Genomic DNA, 16,889 nt, shown 5'->3' on the forward strand with positions numbered 1-16,889 from the left:
GGGTGCCCGCGCTTCCCGAGGCCCCGCCCCTGCACCGGGGGTGGGGGGGGGTCGACGCAGGGCTTAAAAGGCGGGGGAGCGGAGCCCGCAAGGTTTTTCCTCGACAGATCCTGCCGCAGTCTGTTCCCTCTCAACCACTCGTCTGCTCGCCTCCTCCCGCCGCCTTCGCCTTGCCTGTGTCGTCCTCCGCCCGGAGCCTTCGGGCGGCCCTCCGCCGTCGCCTGCCTCTCCACGCCTGGCCTCGAGGTAAAGCGTATCGGGCCGAGCCTCCGGGCCCGGGCCCCAGCGCCCGCCCTCGTCCTCGCCCTGGTGGGTGTGGCCGCTCGGTCGCAGCACCCGGTCTCCCCTCGCCCGCCGCCGCCGCCGCCGCCGCCGCGTTTCACCTCTTCTCGCGGCCCTTAGCTCCCCACCCCCACCGCCTGAGCCCCGAGACCCCGACCTAGTCACGATGGCCGAGGCGACAGGAAATCTCAATAGCCTTCGCATGGCAAACGTAGCCTTGCGAGAAGAATTAAATGCCCTTCGCGGCGAGAATGCCAGTTTGGGCCTTCAGCTTGGAAGAGCCCTAGCCGAGGTTAATTCCTTGCGGGGCAATGTCTCGAGCTTCATCCGCTGGCCAGTGCCCATAGTGCCTGTCCTGGCCGAGGACAACTTCGAGTTCCCGCTCAATGAGATGGACACCATGTCCGAGGGAGAGGTGCCCTTCCTGTGCTGGCCTCCCCCGCGCACAGACTCCGAGTTTGTCTCGAATGATCTTTTGATTAACGTGGTCCAAGACTATACCACCCCTGATGGGTCTGTGGAGCCTCCCCTGCCCCCCAGCCCGCCCCCTCAGGAGCTGCCTGCGCCGGCGCCAAAGGAGCCGCCCCCACAGCCCTTTCTGCCACCCCTGGAGCGGCCTGACATAAAGCCCTTTTCGGGCAACCCAATCTACCTGGCCCAGTTCCTGATGCGGCTAGAGACCTTCATAGCTGACCATGAGGATCATTTCCCTGGGGGCGCCGAGCGGGTGGCCTTTCTGATCTCCTTTTACGCTGGAGATGCTAGGGACTGGGCGATCTCGGTCACCCAGGAAGGAAGCTCCCTGCATGCCAACTTCCCGCGCTTCGTGGATGAAACCCGTAAGGAATTCGGTGGCCACATCCCCCCACGCATGGCTAAAAGGGCCATCTGCAAGCTCAAGCAGGGAGACTGTACCCTCGGCAGCTACGCCGATGCTTTTCAGTACCTGGCCCAGTTCTTGGCTTGGGATGACTTACGCCTCCAAAACCAGTTCCTCAAAGGCCTGTCGGAATTCCTCCGAAAGGAGCTCTTATGGTCAACTGAAATGGCTGACCTGGATGAGCTGATTCTTGAATGTGTGGAGATAGAAAGAAAAGTGCGTGTCCCTAAGCCAGCCCCGGCCCCTGAGTTTCACGATGTCGTTTTCTCTTATGATTCAAACCCTAATGAGGATGAGATTGGAGGGGAAGAGCGCTACAGTGAGAATGAGGATGGAGAGGCATGCAGGAGTGGGCTTTATGACCAGCCAAAGCACATGAGAGTTTCCAAGCAGGAGATAAAGGAAGCGGAGGAGGAAGAGGAGGAGGAGGAGATAGAGGAGATAGAGGAGGACGAGGAGGAGGAGGAGGAAGAGGAGGAAGAGGAGGACGAGGACGAGGACGAGGACGAGGACGAGGACGAGGACGAGGACGAGGACGAGGACGAGGATGAGGATGAGGAGATGAGGAAGGAAGAGGATGAGGAGGAGGAAGAGGAAGACTATGATGAGGAGAATGAGGAGGAGGAGGAGGAAGATGAAGAGGAGGAGGAAGAGGAGGAGGAGGAAGAGGAAAAGGACGAGGAAGAGGAGGAAGGGGAGGAGGAGGAAGATGAGGAGGAGGAGGATGAGGATGAAGAGGAGGATGAGGATGAAGAGGAGGATGAGGAAGAGGAGGATGAGGAAGAAGAGGAGGATGAGGAGATGAAAACCAAAGATGAGGAAGAGATGAAGAAAGCTGAGGGTGGTAATGCGAACAAGCGTCCGAGGCATGTAATGCATGAAGCGTGCAGGGGGATAACCCAGGAGCAGGCGAGGATGATGAGCTACAGTGAGCTGGAGGCACACTTTATGGCTCACCATCTTGATCACAGCCACGACCACCTGCAGCACCTGATACAGATGGAGCAGCCTGTTCTTGTTGATAATTCAACCCAGACCATTAGCTCTGCCTTATACTATCCTGAGAATTATGTGGATGAGCCTCTTCCTATACAGCCTATCAGACGGAGGAACCAGAATCGAATTCCACTTCTGGAGGGCCTTCCAGGGGCCAACTCGCTGTTCTACAACTCGCCACCAATGATTCGTCGTGCCAATCGCATGGGGCATCGCCATGTTCGAAGACGCCCCCCAGTGCTGTTCCGCCTCACTCCGAGACAGGCAGGCAACCGATCTCCTCATGGCCGAATTCGTGTGTGAGTGCCAGGACCACCTGGAACACACCCTTCTACTGCGTCCCCTGCCCCTGCTATTGCTGCCACATGTGCCCCATCTATTGACCAGTTCTTAAGGCATTCCAGACCTGTATAGCCCGAAGAAGACTTGCAGAATTCCAGACTGTCTTGCAACCTGACCAGAGAGTGACATATGTCCAGCCAGGGCCACCTGGGGAAGGAAGGACAACAATAGTTGTCCCATTGCACATACTCTGCTACTCAGTCCCGACACAGCTGAAGAGCAGGTTTCTGGGCCTGTCCCCATAGATGAACTGGTCACCCTTTCGTATTCCTTTCTAGTTTTCCCCAGCCCTCACTCTCCTGTGTTTCTTCACCCTGTGATTACAGTTTTATCCTTTGATTGGCTCACCAGGACTTCACCCAATGCCTCACCAATCTGCCCCAGTGATTAAAAGGACAGGCTACACTGAACTCCTAAAGCCACTGAGGCCATGTACTCAGTGAAACTGACGGTGAGCAGGATGGCACCAAGAAATGTACCTAGACGCCTATGCTTATTTTGTGCCATACTCCAGCTAAAGGGCCTGCAAGAGGACCCCACACTTAGCCCAGCGGGCAGCTTGACTAAGATTTGTCCCTGATGGACTGGCAACCTGGTCCTTTCCCAGCACCTGAGTTTACCTTCCTCCAGATTTCAGTAGCAGGCCCGTTGGACCAGCTTGGCCAATTCTGGGGCTCTCTCCTCTCACTGCACCGGCCTGACAGCCCCTGCGGCAGAGTTCAACATGTCAGCCTCCACCCCTTTTCTTGATTTTTGCCTAAAGAGTAGGCAGCCAGGGGTTGGAAATAGGAAGTGGAAGAGGTCACACAACTCAGTTTGACATTCTAAGGAGGGGATTTCTCCTTAGGGATGGAGGTCTGCCCCCATCGCCAGGCCTCAGACTGCAACCCAAGCCAAGGGTCTCTGCAGATGACTTTCTGCCCTTGAACTTTCAGAGGAGGCCCACTATGCTTTCCTTCCAGGACAGCCAGAGAGAAAGAGAGGAGAGAGGAAGACTGGCCTTGCAGAGACTGTACCCACTGCAGCCTCATGGCTAGGACTTCCCTGTGGTCCTCACAAGGGATCAGCCCCTGGCCTGCCACTGTGCATCCATTAAACACCAAGGCTGAAGGGTATGACTGCCTCCAAGGCACTCTAAGAGACCTGCTGCTCACCCCGGGTCCAGAAAACACTGCTTTTGCAGTGAAAAGCACACATTTACTATGTTAGCTCTGGCCACAAATTCCAGCCAAATTGGCAGCTGGCCCAAACTGCCCCGGACACTGAACTTCTGTGTGGTGCCTGGCACCTGGGCAAGTGCAGCCAAAGTGTCTGTGGCCAGAGGGAAGAAAACATAGTAAAAGAAGTTTCTGTTCCCTACTGGAGCGTGACAGGTAATCTCAGCCCAGCCTTAGGATATTGAGCGTGGAGGCCAGGGGAAGGAATTGGAGGAAGAGGAGTCCCAGCGAGACCCAGTCCTCAGACTGGTTTTGGGTGAGATCTCTATTCATCAGTAAGAGGTAAGATTCTCTTTTGTTTATCTGCTTTTCAATGGTGTTGGGTTCCTATAACCTGTTGCTGCCTTTTAAGAAGGTTCCCTAAAGACAAGAGTAATAAATAGTCATTGTAGAAAATTGGGAAAACTGAGAAAACCTTAAGGACAGACTATCCCTGGACATTCAGAAGCCCAGTACACAGATGCAAGCACTGTTAACACTTTGCTGTGTTTCCTTCCAGCATGTTCTCGAGGTGTCTTTTTCAAAGATGAGATCATCCTGGTAGTGCGCATTGGTGGGATCTAAAATGGCTGCCACCTTTGCAGATATGCACACTAAAGCATTTGTTTAAGCATCCTCCCAATCTGTTAACCCTAATTTGTTAACTACATTGTATAACTACACATTGATACTCCCACCAGGAGGGGAGTAAACAACCTTGTAAATAGTTTTGTCTGTTTTTCATCTTATATTCTCAGGAGGGAGCTCCGGAAGAGGAACTGCTACTCTTCAAGGCTGTGGACTCCTTTGCTGATGCTGACCCGCTGGCCCTGCCGCCCATGTGCTGGTGAAGAAGTGCAATGAACACGTCCCTTGCAGCCCCACTCCTGCGGAGCCATCGGCACAGGCCCTGCCTGTTCTCACCGTGAGCTCGTGTAGCCTTGGCCAGGAGAAAACAGAGGAGCAGTGAGCTGCTTTTCAGGCCTCTGGGGCAGAGGGGGTTGGGCTTCCCTTTGACCCTCTCCCAACTTTCCCAGATCTTCAATATCTGTTGTGATGTGACAGCCACATGAGCTGTAATAACCGTGGGCTTTGGGTGCCTCCTCATTAAGAGGGTAGAGGGTGGGGGGTGGGGGGTGGGGGTGGGGAAATGCATGCGGGGCTATGGAGGCAGCCCAGGGATTCCCAGGGAGGAAACTCCTCCAAAGTAAATGTGTTACTGTTATTATTGTGTTACTGTATTATTGTGTTGTGAAGATAAGAAGTTACTCTGTACGCTAATGCTTTCTCTCCTCAATAAAAATATAAAGGGTGTGTAAAGATGGCGTCTGTCTGTGTTATTGGGCAAATGTAGATGGGTGCCCAGTGGGCATGGGGTACGTTATCTAGGCATCGCAGCTGGATCAAGCCTAGCCCAGCAATCCCCACATGAGGAAACATAGACCCTGGGAGGCTCAGAGGATCTGTCTGCACTCCCCCAAATGTGTGGATGGTGGGAGTTGTTGGCAGAGAAATGGAATCACTGGACTTCTACAAAAATAGGATCCGTTCTGACACACACACACCTTTGTGAGGAGGGGAAGCCAGGTGGGGTGGCTAGGGAGGCCCCTTCCACTCTTCCACTTTGGGGCACTAGGTGGTGCTATGGGATACCAGTGATCTAGCTGGGGAAGATTTGGAAATAAATCCCCAGAGCAGTCTGTTCAGGGGCTCTTCCATCACCATCTCTCTGTTCCTCACAGGCGATGGCATGAGAAGAAACTAAATCTCACTCCCGGATATGATTGGATATTATTTCCTGGAGAAAGGGTGGGGATGCTCCTTGAGCCCCAATTACTTGGAAGTGCGATGCGGGACACTTCCCATGTCCCATCTTCTTTTACCCTAATAACTGTGCTGGGGGCAGGCACTGTTGTCACTCTCACATTCAAGGTGCTGCTGAGGCTTAAAGAGGGAAGTCACTGTGGTAACAGGTGGCAGCTAATGGGTGGTTCCTTCGTAGCCACACAATTGCCCATCAGCTTGGGGGACACTTGACTCTTCTTTGCCCAACTCCCAGCCCTCGTACTTAATAGGCCGGAGAGGCTGCCTAGCTCTACCCTGCCCTGCCTCTTCCAGCTAGCAGTGTTCTTTGGAGAAACAACCCTAGTTTCATGAGAACACTTGCCCTTTTAAGAGGAAGGAAGGAAGAGAGGGAGGGAATTGGGAGGAAGAAGGAAGGGAAGGGGGCTGGGGAGACAGCTCAGTGGAACAAGTACTTGCCTGGCAAATGCAAGGTCCTGAGTTCAACCCCTGATACTAACCCCCCCAAAAAAGAGAGGAAATAGGAAAGGAGGGAGGGAGAAAATCAGTGTGGTTCTGATCCTGTGCTTGGCACTTTCACCGACGTCATGTCACTTCATTGCCATGCAGGGGAAGGAGACTAGGCTGCACTTCAGAGGAGCTTTTTTGCACGCTAGGAATAAGGAAATACCAGAAATAAGAAAGGCAGGAGGTATAACTGGCATGCACTAATAAACAGATGTGGAGGAGAAGGAGGGAGAGGAGCACTGTAGAAAGGCCACAAGGACAGTGAGGGTCTCCCACACCCTCTTCCCAAGGATGAGGAAGACAAAGCAAATGCTGCTACCAAAGCAGGCTCAACTGTTCCTTCACTTATTGTGTAAGACAAGAAATGAAATGGGTACCTGAGAGGCCAGGCAGCCGACTCAGAGTCACTTGCCCCACTTGCCGAGCTGGCCTATGAACCTGAGCAGTCTGGCAGCCAGACTTGGTGCACTTAACCTCTACCTGTGCCCACACAAATGGAATCGGACTCTCCAGAAATTTCCATTTCTCCAAGCTCCCAGGCATTTCTAACACCTAGCCCAGTTTAGTGCAAGAAAGAGCCATGGGGACTAACTAATCTAAGGTGACACTTAATGGCCAGTTTGCCCATTTCTACTATAGCAAGTGGAGACATGCACGTATGATGATTCCCCATCCGGAGCTGGACTGGCCCCCTCGGACATCTGCCTCAGGCCACTGCTGACCGCCTCCTGGGATCTGGGCCCTGGGGTGGGTGCAGCAATCTGGTTCTCAGCAGCCAGGGCCACTGGAATTTGAAACCTATGCCCTTGAGCACCAGAATGGAGCATGGGAGAGGCATATGGGATCCTCCAGGGAATAAACACAGGCTGAGGGGGGCAAGAGATTACTGACCCCCTCCCTGCCCCGTTTAGGGGAATTCCACCTCCCTGAGCACTGCCCAGACTAGGGAATGCTCAGCAGGCCCCCGCTCCTGCTCCTGGAGGGACTCCATGTAGAAACACAAAGCACCGAGTTCTCAGTTGCCCTGGTAACCATGGAACCTTCTTGGAAGAAAACAGTCTCCTAAAGGCTTACAAGGGTGGATATTTCCTTTGGCTGTGAGCTAGCTCTGATCTGCTCTCTGCAACCCCTCCCCTTCCCGCCTGCCACTCACAGGGGCAGTGCTGGGGTCCCTCACCTCTGCAGCTCTCACCCAGAGGCCAAAACGGAAGGTGCAGAGCTCTGGCAATGCCCAGGCAAGAGAAAGCCTTGCCTTGTACGACAAAACAAAACAGAACCCAAGGAGGGCCAGCGTCCCCAGCAATTCCCGTCTTCCTTCCCACTTACAGAGATGAGGCCTGTTGGCCTATGGGACAGGCTGGAGAGCATCCCAAAGTTCCAGACTTATCCCATTTCAGTCTCTCTCCTTCTCTTTTCTGGATTCCTAAAGTAGGTCCCTCCCAGCCTGGTCAGCCTTTAATCTCTTCTTTTAATCAATCTACCTTCTATGTGCCTGTGGAGTGGCATGGGGACATAGTCCTTCCAACTCCCAGGTTTGGTTGGGTTTCTCTTTCCTTGAAGGGCTCTCCGTGGACCCAGTTCTGGCATTGTTCACCACATGGTCATAAGCTACCCATCTGCCTGTGCACTACTCCATCCTCCTCCTCTTCCACCCGAACTCTAGACATCCATAGGGACCTCCTTCTTTTCCTCACATAGCATGTTCATTTGTCCATCTGGGCCTTTGCATATCCAATTCCTTCTGCCTTAAACATTCACATACATGAGGCACTAGGGAATATAGCTCAGAAATACAGCATGCTCAAGGCCCTGGTTTTAATCTGCAGCACTTCAAAAAAAGAAAATCACAGACATGTTTGGCATGGTGGCATGTGTCTACAGTCCCAGCTACCTGGGAGACTGAGGCAGGAGAATTGCTTAGACCCTGGAATTTCAGATCAGCCTGGGCAACACAAGAAGATCTTGGCTCAAAAGAAAAGGAAAAAAAAATCACAAACACTCCAGACTCTACTTTAACTGGAAATCTTCTTCTCAGCTCAAAGATTGCTTTCTCCATGAAATGGCCTCAGCTTCCCCACAAGCACAGCTCTTCAGTGTCCTCCCAGCCCCCTCCCCAGCCACTGTTCCAGAGGTGCGCAAGGCTGCTGATGGAGGCTGCACTGGCAGTTATGACAAAGGACCTGTCCTGGAAGAACTGGTGGAGGACTGATGGTGCATAAGTGAAGCTGGGAGCTCCCCAGATATAGCTGGTGCTATGGACAGTAGGGACAGGCAAGGAAAAGGAAGTGGGAGCTTGGAGACGATTCGCTCCTTCCCAGCTGAGCTCCTTGTTGATGGTCACCATGTCTTTGGGAGCTGTCACTTTCTCTCAATGGTGTAATAGAGAGTGACCTCTGCTGCAGTGCGGAGTCACACAGGTCTGGCTTTGAACCCTAGCTCTGCCACTCCCTTGCTGTGTGCCCTCCACTTGCTCATTTTATTTTTTTTAAGCCTTAGTTTCTTTTTGCAAAACTGGAAGTAATAGTAGACTGTATTAATGGGCTTATTAATATAAACCAGCAACAACAAAATAACTAATACTTTTTATAAAATTCTTTATTGCAGTTCTGGGATGGAACCTGAGGACCTCTGCCAATGATCTGCATCCTCAGTCTTCTAATTTTATTTTAACGTAAGGTCTCACTGAGTTGCCTTGGACCTGGCTGAGGCTTCTGCCTCAGCTTTCAGAGCAGCTGGAATTGCAGGCCTGAGCCATGACGTCACACCTGGCTCAAAATATCTAGTAGAGTATCTTGTTAAGCACTGACAACATATTGGGCACTGTTTTACATGTATGAATCATTACAACTCTGCGAGGTAGGTGCTGTTGCTACCCCCCTTTGGCTAATTAAGAAACGAGGAACAGAGTTGAACCTGCCCATTGTCCTAGCAGTAACACACAAGTGCTTTTGAACCTGCAAGTAAAATAAGCAAAGTTCTGGGGCTCAGAAATTAGGTCCTAGAGGAAAGAGAATTCCAAGATTCACAGCAAGGTCTTTATCACCTTTAGGTCACAGAGCCCTCTGGCGCTTTTTTGCAACCTCTGAACCCCTTCTCAGAACGATGTTTGCACATGCATAAAATAAAATATGTAGAATTACAAAAGAAATCAATCATGCCAAAATTGTTATAATTTTTTTTTATCATTTTGTGGTCCAGTGGTAGCATTACCTTTTGTTTTTAGTACTGGGGATTGAATCTGAGACCTTTGCACGGACCTACATCTCCCTCCCTTTAAAAAAAATATTTTGAGACAGGTTCTCAATAAGTCACTCAGTTGCCTGTTGGGCTCAAACTTGCATCAGCCTCCAGAGTGCTGGGATTATAGATGTGCACCACCATGGCTGGCTTTCACTACTTTAATAATGCATTAAACCACAAGATTAAGTGGCAAGTCTATTGATTAGAACGTTGAAATGGTGATAAGTGCAAGTAATTCTTTGAGACACTTACAATTGTAACGCAAAATGAAAGTATTTGGGATTTCTGTTGGTGAGTCAGTCACAGACATTGCTAATGCCCCTATGGCTTATTGCCTATATTCCTAATTCGAGGAAACATTAAATTTCTGTTTGTGATTAGCAGAGAAAAGATCAAACAAGGGTCTGATCCAGGTTCACAGACCACCCCCCAAGCTCTCCCCACATTCCTACTGGAGCCCTATGGAGCTCAACTTTAAAAGTCCCCCCCCCAGGGTGTTGCAGAATAGACAATGGCTGCCCTGTCAGCTAAGGGGACGAGCTGGCGGAGAGACAAGTGTGTGGTTTCTTTTCCAAGAGCTGTTTACAGAAATCATGCAGTCTGGCAGCTCCCTCTTCCTCTGAGTCTTGAGTCAGCAGCCAGGGCAGGGCTGGGGCTGTCACATTTGGTTCAAGTTTCCAGCTCACCACACACCCATCCAGAACAGTTGATTTGCTGCCATTTCCTTGCCAGGGAAATGCTGGTGGATTCTGCTCTGTTTTTAAAATCAGGACTTACTTGCATGCGCAGATTTCCCATTGATCTGGAAATAATCTTGAAGTGGACATTATTGGCTCTGACATTTTCTAAACTAATAAATGCTTTTAGTGGCAGCCCGACCAGGCTGAAGGTTTGCACAGAAAAAGGGAAAGATTATCAGTTAGGTGAGGGGACCCCAGAATTCCAGTCACAATCTGTGCTTGTCCCGAAGTCCCAAGTGCTTTCTCCTGACTTCCTCACTTTCACCTGTCAGCTGAGTCCTTGCCAGCCAGGGAAGACTAGCCCTGGGTGCTGTCACCACAGAAACACGTGGTCAGTAGTGGGAGCCTTGGGCTTTCTTACTTGCCTCTATTCTCCCTCAAGGCTCAGCTGAGCCAGGTGTGGTGGAACACTCCTGTACTTCTAGTTTTTTGGGAGGCTGAGACAGGACAATCAACGGTTCGGGCTGATCCTAAATAACTTGTGTCTTAGCAAGGCCCTGTCTCAACATTTTTTCAAAAGGCTCGGGGATATACCTTAGTGCAAAGGCCCTGGGTTTAATTCCTAGTCACACACACACACACACACACACACACACACACACACACACGACCAACATGAGCAATGCTCATGAAGATGGGATCTCAGGCTCACCCATAATTTTTTGCTTCGGAGTCCCAGCTAGCCAGAACTCAACACCTTCTGTTCTTTTCCAGCCCTTATATTTACTCAGAAGCGAACAACACTTGGCTGATGGCCATCTCCTAAAAGTGCTGCTGCTTAATTGCCACAGTGAGTGGGTGGGATTGTAATAGCCATGTACACCATACTTACTGGGTAGTCATGAAGCTGGTGTAGAGTAATCTGCCTCAGCAGAGGGAAAGAACAGTATGCTTTGGGGTCAGGTTGAGAGCTCCATATGCAGGAATGTGGAGAAGACATCTTTTTGACATATACATGTACACATATATGTTCATATGTTGGCCAAGGCTCTTGAACATAGGCAGAAGGAGTCTGAGGCCAAATGGGAATTCAAAATAATCTTGGTTAGCTAGATTTAACCAACAATAAAAGAAGTCTTCTAAATATTAAAATCAGAGGTGAAAAGAAACATTAAAATCAATCTAACAAAAAAGGGTTAGAAAGGAATATACTGTGAACAACAATAGGACAAAAAATTGGACATCTCAGATGAAAAGTGTAACTCCTAGAAAGGTACACATGACTGAAGAATAAATAGAAACTTCATATAAACCTATAATACTAAAGGAATTCAATTAGTAATCAAAGGGGGCAGGGAGATGGCTCAGTGGAATAAGCACTTCCCTGGCAAGTGCAAGCGCCTGAGTTCAATCCCTGGTTCCACAAAAAAAAAAAATAAATAAATAAATAATCAATTAGTAATCAAAACTATCCCCAAAGAAAAGCCTAGACACAGATAGCTTCCTTGGTGAACTCTACCAAACATTTAATGAAGTGTTAATGTCAATTCTTCCCAAGCCCTTTCAAAATGTAGAAGAGGGGAGTTATACTTCTCAACTCATTGTATTAGGCCAGTATTACCCTGATATCAATACTGACAAAAATATCACAAGAAAATACAGACCAATATCTCTTATAAATACGGACGCAAAAATCCTCAACAAAACATTAGCAAGCTAAAATCCAATAATATACAAGCAAGATCATATACCATGATCCAGTGGGACTTAGCCCAGGAATACAATGTTGCTTCAATACCTGAAAAATCAATGAATGGAATATATCATACCAATAGAATAAAAACAATATAACATGGTCATTTCAGTAGGTCTAGAAAAATGATTTGATAAAAAATTCAATACCCTTTAATAATTAAAAAAAAATAACATTCAACAAAGTAGGGATAGGTGGTAATTTTCTCAGCTTGACAAAGGCAACTCTGAGAAACCCACAGTGAGTGTCATATTTAATGGTGAAACACTGAATGCTTCCCCTAAGATCAGGGACAAGACAGGGCTGACCATCCTTACCACTTCCTTTCAACACTGTACTAGAGATTGTAACCAGAGTGATTTTCACACAAGAAAAGAAAGAAATGGATGCACATCGGAAAGGAAGAAGTAAACTATATTTGCAGAGATGACACGATCTCATACAGAGACAATTCTAAGGTATATACTAAAAATCATTTAGAATTAATATGTATGTGTAATAAGGTTTCAGGCTATGAAATCAACATAATAAAAATTGTGTTTTTATGGACTTGCAATGAAAAACCTGAAATAAAATTAAGAAAACAGTTTCATTTATAATATCATCAAAAGAATAAAATACATCTATCTGACAAGCATGAGACCCTGAGTTCACTTCTCAATACCTTCCCTCAAAGAAAATAAAATACAGAGGAATAAATTTAATAGAAGCGATGCAAAACTGGCACACTGAAAACTATAAACAAGAGAAAAGGAAAGGTAGAAACAAATGTAAAGAATTCATGCTTATCAAAATAATATAGTGTATTTATCAGTATTCTTCAAATTGATGTACAGATTCAACACAATCTCTATCAAAAGTCTAATATCTTTGTCAAAATTGACAAACTGATCCTAAAATCCATATGGAAAGTCAGGGGCCCAGAATAGCTAAAGCAATATTGAAATAAAAATGTCAGAGAACTCATTTCCTAATTTCACAACTTTATACAAAGCTGTCATAATTAAAATAGGATGTTGTTAGCTTAGGTATAAATGCATAGGTAATGAAACAGAATTTAGAGTCCAGAAAGAAACCCACACATCTAGGGTCAGTTGGTTTTTGATAAAGTTGCCAATTCCACTCAACAGAGAAAGACTAGTCTTTTCAACAAGTGGTGCTGGGCCAACTGTATGTCCAAAGATAAAATAATGAAGTTGGAATTCATTCTTATGCACACACAAAACTAGTTCAACATGGAGAAAAGGCCTACACATAACAGCTGAAGCTATACAACTTGGAAGGAAACATAGGTAAAAATTTTCAGGATTTAATCAATAGTTTCTTAGGAAGGAATACAGTCAACAAATGAGAAAAAAGAAAATAGACTTCATCAAAATTACTTTGTATTACAAATAATATCCCCAACAAAGTGCAGAGACAGCCTACAGAATGTGAGGAAATATTTGCAAATCATGTCTCATAAGGGACTTGAGTCTAGAGTACATAAACATCCCACAAGTGGCCAACAAATATACAAAAAAATGTTCAACATCACTGGTCATTCAAGAGATGCTAATTAAAAGAACGCTGAGTTTCTATCTTACTCCAGAAAGAATGACTATCATCAAGAAATTAACCAATAACAAATACTGGCGAGGCTATGGGGAAAAAGGAATTCATCTCCACTTCTCCACTGTTGGTGGGAGTGCAGACTGGTACAGTCACTATGGAAATCAGCGTGCAGATTCCTTCAAAAGCTAATATTGGAGATCCCATTTGACCCAGCTATTCTCCTTTTGGGTATTTTCTCAGAAGAATTGATAATACCGTACCACAGCGATATATATGCACCCATGTCCACAGCAGTGTGATTATCATAGCTAGATCTTGTCAGCAAACCAAATGTTCACCAACTGAGGAATGGATATAAAGGATTTTTTAAAATAAAATGGAGTATTACTCTGCCATAAAGAGGGATAAGTCTGAGGTATTTCCAGCTAAATTGATGGTCCTTGAGACCATACTTTCAAGCGAAATAAACTGTACATATATATGTAAATATCATACTATTTCTCTGGTGTGAGAAACTGAAAATGTAAATAAGAACCAAAATATATAATACGTAATGTGAAATAAGAAGAAGTTGTTCAAAAGGAAAGGAAAACAAGGACAGGGAGGAAGGAACAGAAAAAATGATAAAAGAAAGATAAAATGGAAAAAAAACCTTTGTAAATAAGGAGAGAAAGAGGGACTGAGGGGAGGGGAATGGGAGAAAAATAAGAACTAAGACATACCATGCACAGGTGCAAGTTCTCTATGATGAACGTGATCATTACGTATATCTAAACTGTACCCATAAACTTAATAAATATGGAAAGCCAAAACGTCCCTTACAAATCAACAAAAGAAAGACAAATAATGCAAATCAAAACTGGCAAAGAACATGAAAAGACATTTCGCCAATAAAGATATATAAATGGCAACGAACACATGAAAATATCCCAAACACGATTAATCATTAGGGAGATGAAAATAGAAACCACCAGGAGCTACCACTTCACACCCACCAAGACAGCTATTGTACCAAATTCGGACAAGTGCTGGAGCATGCCGAGACGTGAGGTACCCTTTTACACTGCTAGTGGCAACAGTGTGAACATTTAAGAAAACAATGCAGTGTTTCCTCAAAATGGCCCAGCACTTCAACTCCTAAGCATATAGCCAAGAGAGCTGAAAGTATACATTCACACAAAAACTTGTGCGTAAGTGTTTATAGCTAGCCACATTATTCACCAATGCTGAAAAGTGGAAGAAACATCAATAGGCAAAATGTGGCACTTTCATACAATAGAATATTATTCAGTTATCAAAAGGAATGAATTACAAATACACTCTACAACATGGTTACACCTTGACAGCAGCATGCTGTCATGCTATGTGAAAGAAGAGAGCTGCAAAAGGCCACAAAATCAATGATTCCCCTCTTCCCCCTCTCGGGTTTTTTGACACAGGGTCTGGATCTGTAGCCCAGGCTGGCCTTGAAGAAATCCTCCTGCCTCAGCCTCCCAAGTGCTGGGATTGTAGGTGTGTCCCAGTACATCTCACTTATGATTCAACATCTATGACATATCCAGAATAAACCAACCCATAGAGACAGAAAGTAGCTCTGCATTTGCTCAGGGATGGAGAAGGGCTTGAGGAGAAATGGGGAGTGACTGATTATAGGCACAGAGTTTCTCCCAGTGGAATAAAATTATCTGAAATGGATTGTAGTGATAATTACACAATTTTCTGAATTTAGTCTAGCATAGGATAAAGCCACTGAATAATACACTTTAAATAGGTGAATTGTATAGCATGTATATGCTTTGTTTCAAAAAGTGTTACCAAAAGAGAAGAACCTTTGATCCCTGGCACCACATGCCATGCCAGCCCTGCCACCGGGCACACTGAGCCGGCCACCCAGGCAGGGCATGGTGGTGCAGGCCTGTAATCCCAGTGCTGAGGAGTCTGAAAACAGGAGGATCACCACAAGTCCAATCTGCGTAGTGAGACCCTGTAGACCCTATACTAAATACATTAAAAAAAAATCAAAGATCATGAAAGGTGATTAGGGCAGCTTTTTTTTTGTATTTGGTACAGGGTCTATAGGGTCTCACTATGTAGATCAGATTCGGAGTGATCCTCCTGTTTTCAGTCTCCCAAGCGCTGGGATTACAGGCGTGCACCATCAACCTAGTCTCAATTGCCCATCTCAGCGTGCCCTGGGGGCAGGGCTGGCACGGTACACTGGGGATAGAACCCTGGTCCCTGGGTCTGCCTAAGTGGTTGCTTTAATCTGCTGAGCTATCTGTGTGGCCCCGAGGGCAGCTATGTGACAGGCTGCAAAAGTGCTAGTGCACCGTATTAGAACCCACAGAGCCATCATGCGTACCAAGTATGGTTACTGGGATCCAAATGTACTACAGAAGTATATGTGGAGACAAGCGCCATAGTCTGACCTTAGTAAATTCTTACTAAAGTGTCTGTCCACATTTTAGGGACCATAGTTTAAAAGGGGGGAAGGGAAGCTGAGAGTAACACATGGGGTTGGGGTTTCAAGCTAACCCTGGACCCACACCCATCATCTAAGCTGGATCTTGATCTTATGTTCAGCTATCTTGGTCTTACGTTGGGTCTTCATGGCCCAGTCAGGACACTGGAACTCATATACATGGAGGTGGTAAGATGGAGACATAGACCTTGCTATCCAGCTGTGCTTATAGCTTTGCAGATGGAGATCCACTTCAAGTTCTTCCCCAAATGATTCTGACTTTTCCACAGCACCCAGCAAGGCGGCACAGCTTCTGACTGTCTTGGCTGGGCTCTGGCCTCCTTCCTGAGGTCAAGCCCATCTCCCAGCCCCCCATGTTCACCCCCAGCTGTCCTCGCCAAAGCCAGCCATCCTCCCTATTGTTACTAAGCTTCCACAGTAGGACCAGCCTTTTGCTCATGATCTCGAGGGACCTTGCACTGGATGTCACTGATAATTATAGCACGTGCCCTGAATGGGGGTGGGACTCATGTATGGTAGCCCGACATCAAGAGTTTTCTAGCATAGCCTTCGTTTCAACTTCGCCTGTTGGTTATTCATGATCCCTCATGTTTTCTCACCCAACTGAATTTACTGAGTATTAGATTCCAAAGGTATAGCTAACCATATTTCTTTTCTTTTCTTTCTAATGCTGAGAAATGAGTCCAGCATGCTCGGCAAGCAGTCTACCACCGAGTGCCATTCCTAGCCTTAATCATATTCAAAAGTTTGTGGTTAGAGAAAGCAATTAACAATCATTTCACCTTGTCTACATGCATACATATCTCCACATAAGTACCATCACAGTAAAGACAGAATTTCATACCATTTTTAAACTTACCAAATCAAATAACTTCATGGCCCAGTTAGAATTACTATCATGCTGAGGGAAGAGACAGGAGTCCAGGGCTCCATTACGGTAGTCCCTCACTATTTTGTGGTTCGACTTTTGCAGACTCACTGTTTCATGGGTTTTCAAAAAATATTAATCTAAATTATTTATCGTGGATTTTTCGGTATACCATGGTATTTTGGAGTACCAGATGGTACATGTATGTTGTTAAAATTACATAGGTTTATGAGTTTAGAAAATGGTTAAGAACATTAGAAGTGATTTCAAAATTGTGGGAAATGCTTATAAGAGTGCGGGAAGGGC

At 46.8% G+C, this 16,889-nt stretch overlaps 2 protein-coding genes across 5 annotated transcripts in view; one reads left to right on the plus strand and one right to left on the minus strand.

The window, feature by feature from the left end:
* Nhsl2 (NHS like 2) overlaps positions 1-16,889 on the minus strand; it is a 73,610-nt gene that overhangs the window by 12,419 nt on the left and 44,302 nt on the right. The gene's annotated exons all lie outside the window — the stretch shown is intronic.
* Rtl5 (retrotransposon Gag like 5) lies at positions 95-4,811 on the plus strand. The gene is made up of 4 exons (XM_004646782.2): positions 95-1,567; positions 1,691-1,963; positions 2,090-3,999; positions 4,455-4,811. Exons 1-3 carry the CDS (start codon positions 449-451, stop codon positions 2,459-2,461), a joined length of 1,764 nt encoding a protein of 587 aa, XP_004646839.1. The 5' UTR covers positions 95-448; the 3' UTR covers positions 2,462-3,999; positions 4,455-4,811.

The sequence above is a fragment of the Octodon degus genome, unplaced genomic scaffold, assembly GCF_000260255.1.
Source record: "Octodon degus isolate 3935 unplaced genomic scaffold, OctDeg1.0 scaffold00280, whole genome shotgun sequence".
NCBI lineage: Eukaryota > Metazoa > Chordata > Mammalia > Rodentia > Octodontidae > Octodon > Octodon degus.

Coding starts and splice junctions, on each gene's coding strand:
- Rtl5 (XM_004646782.2), top strand. CDS start 449: ATGGCCGAGGCGACAGGAAATCTCAATAGCCTTCGCATGGCAAACGTA. Junction 1,568..1,690: donor CCAAGCAGGAGATAAAGGAA/GCGGAGGAGGAA, acceptor GACGAGGACGAG/GACGAGGACGAGGACGAGGA. Junction 1,964..2,089: donor AAGAAGAGGAGGATGAGGAG/ATGAAAACCAAA, acceptor ATGATGAGCTAC/AGTGAGCTGGAGGCACACTT.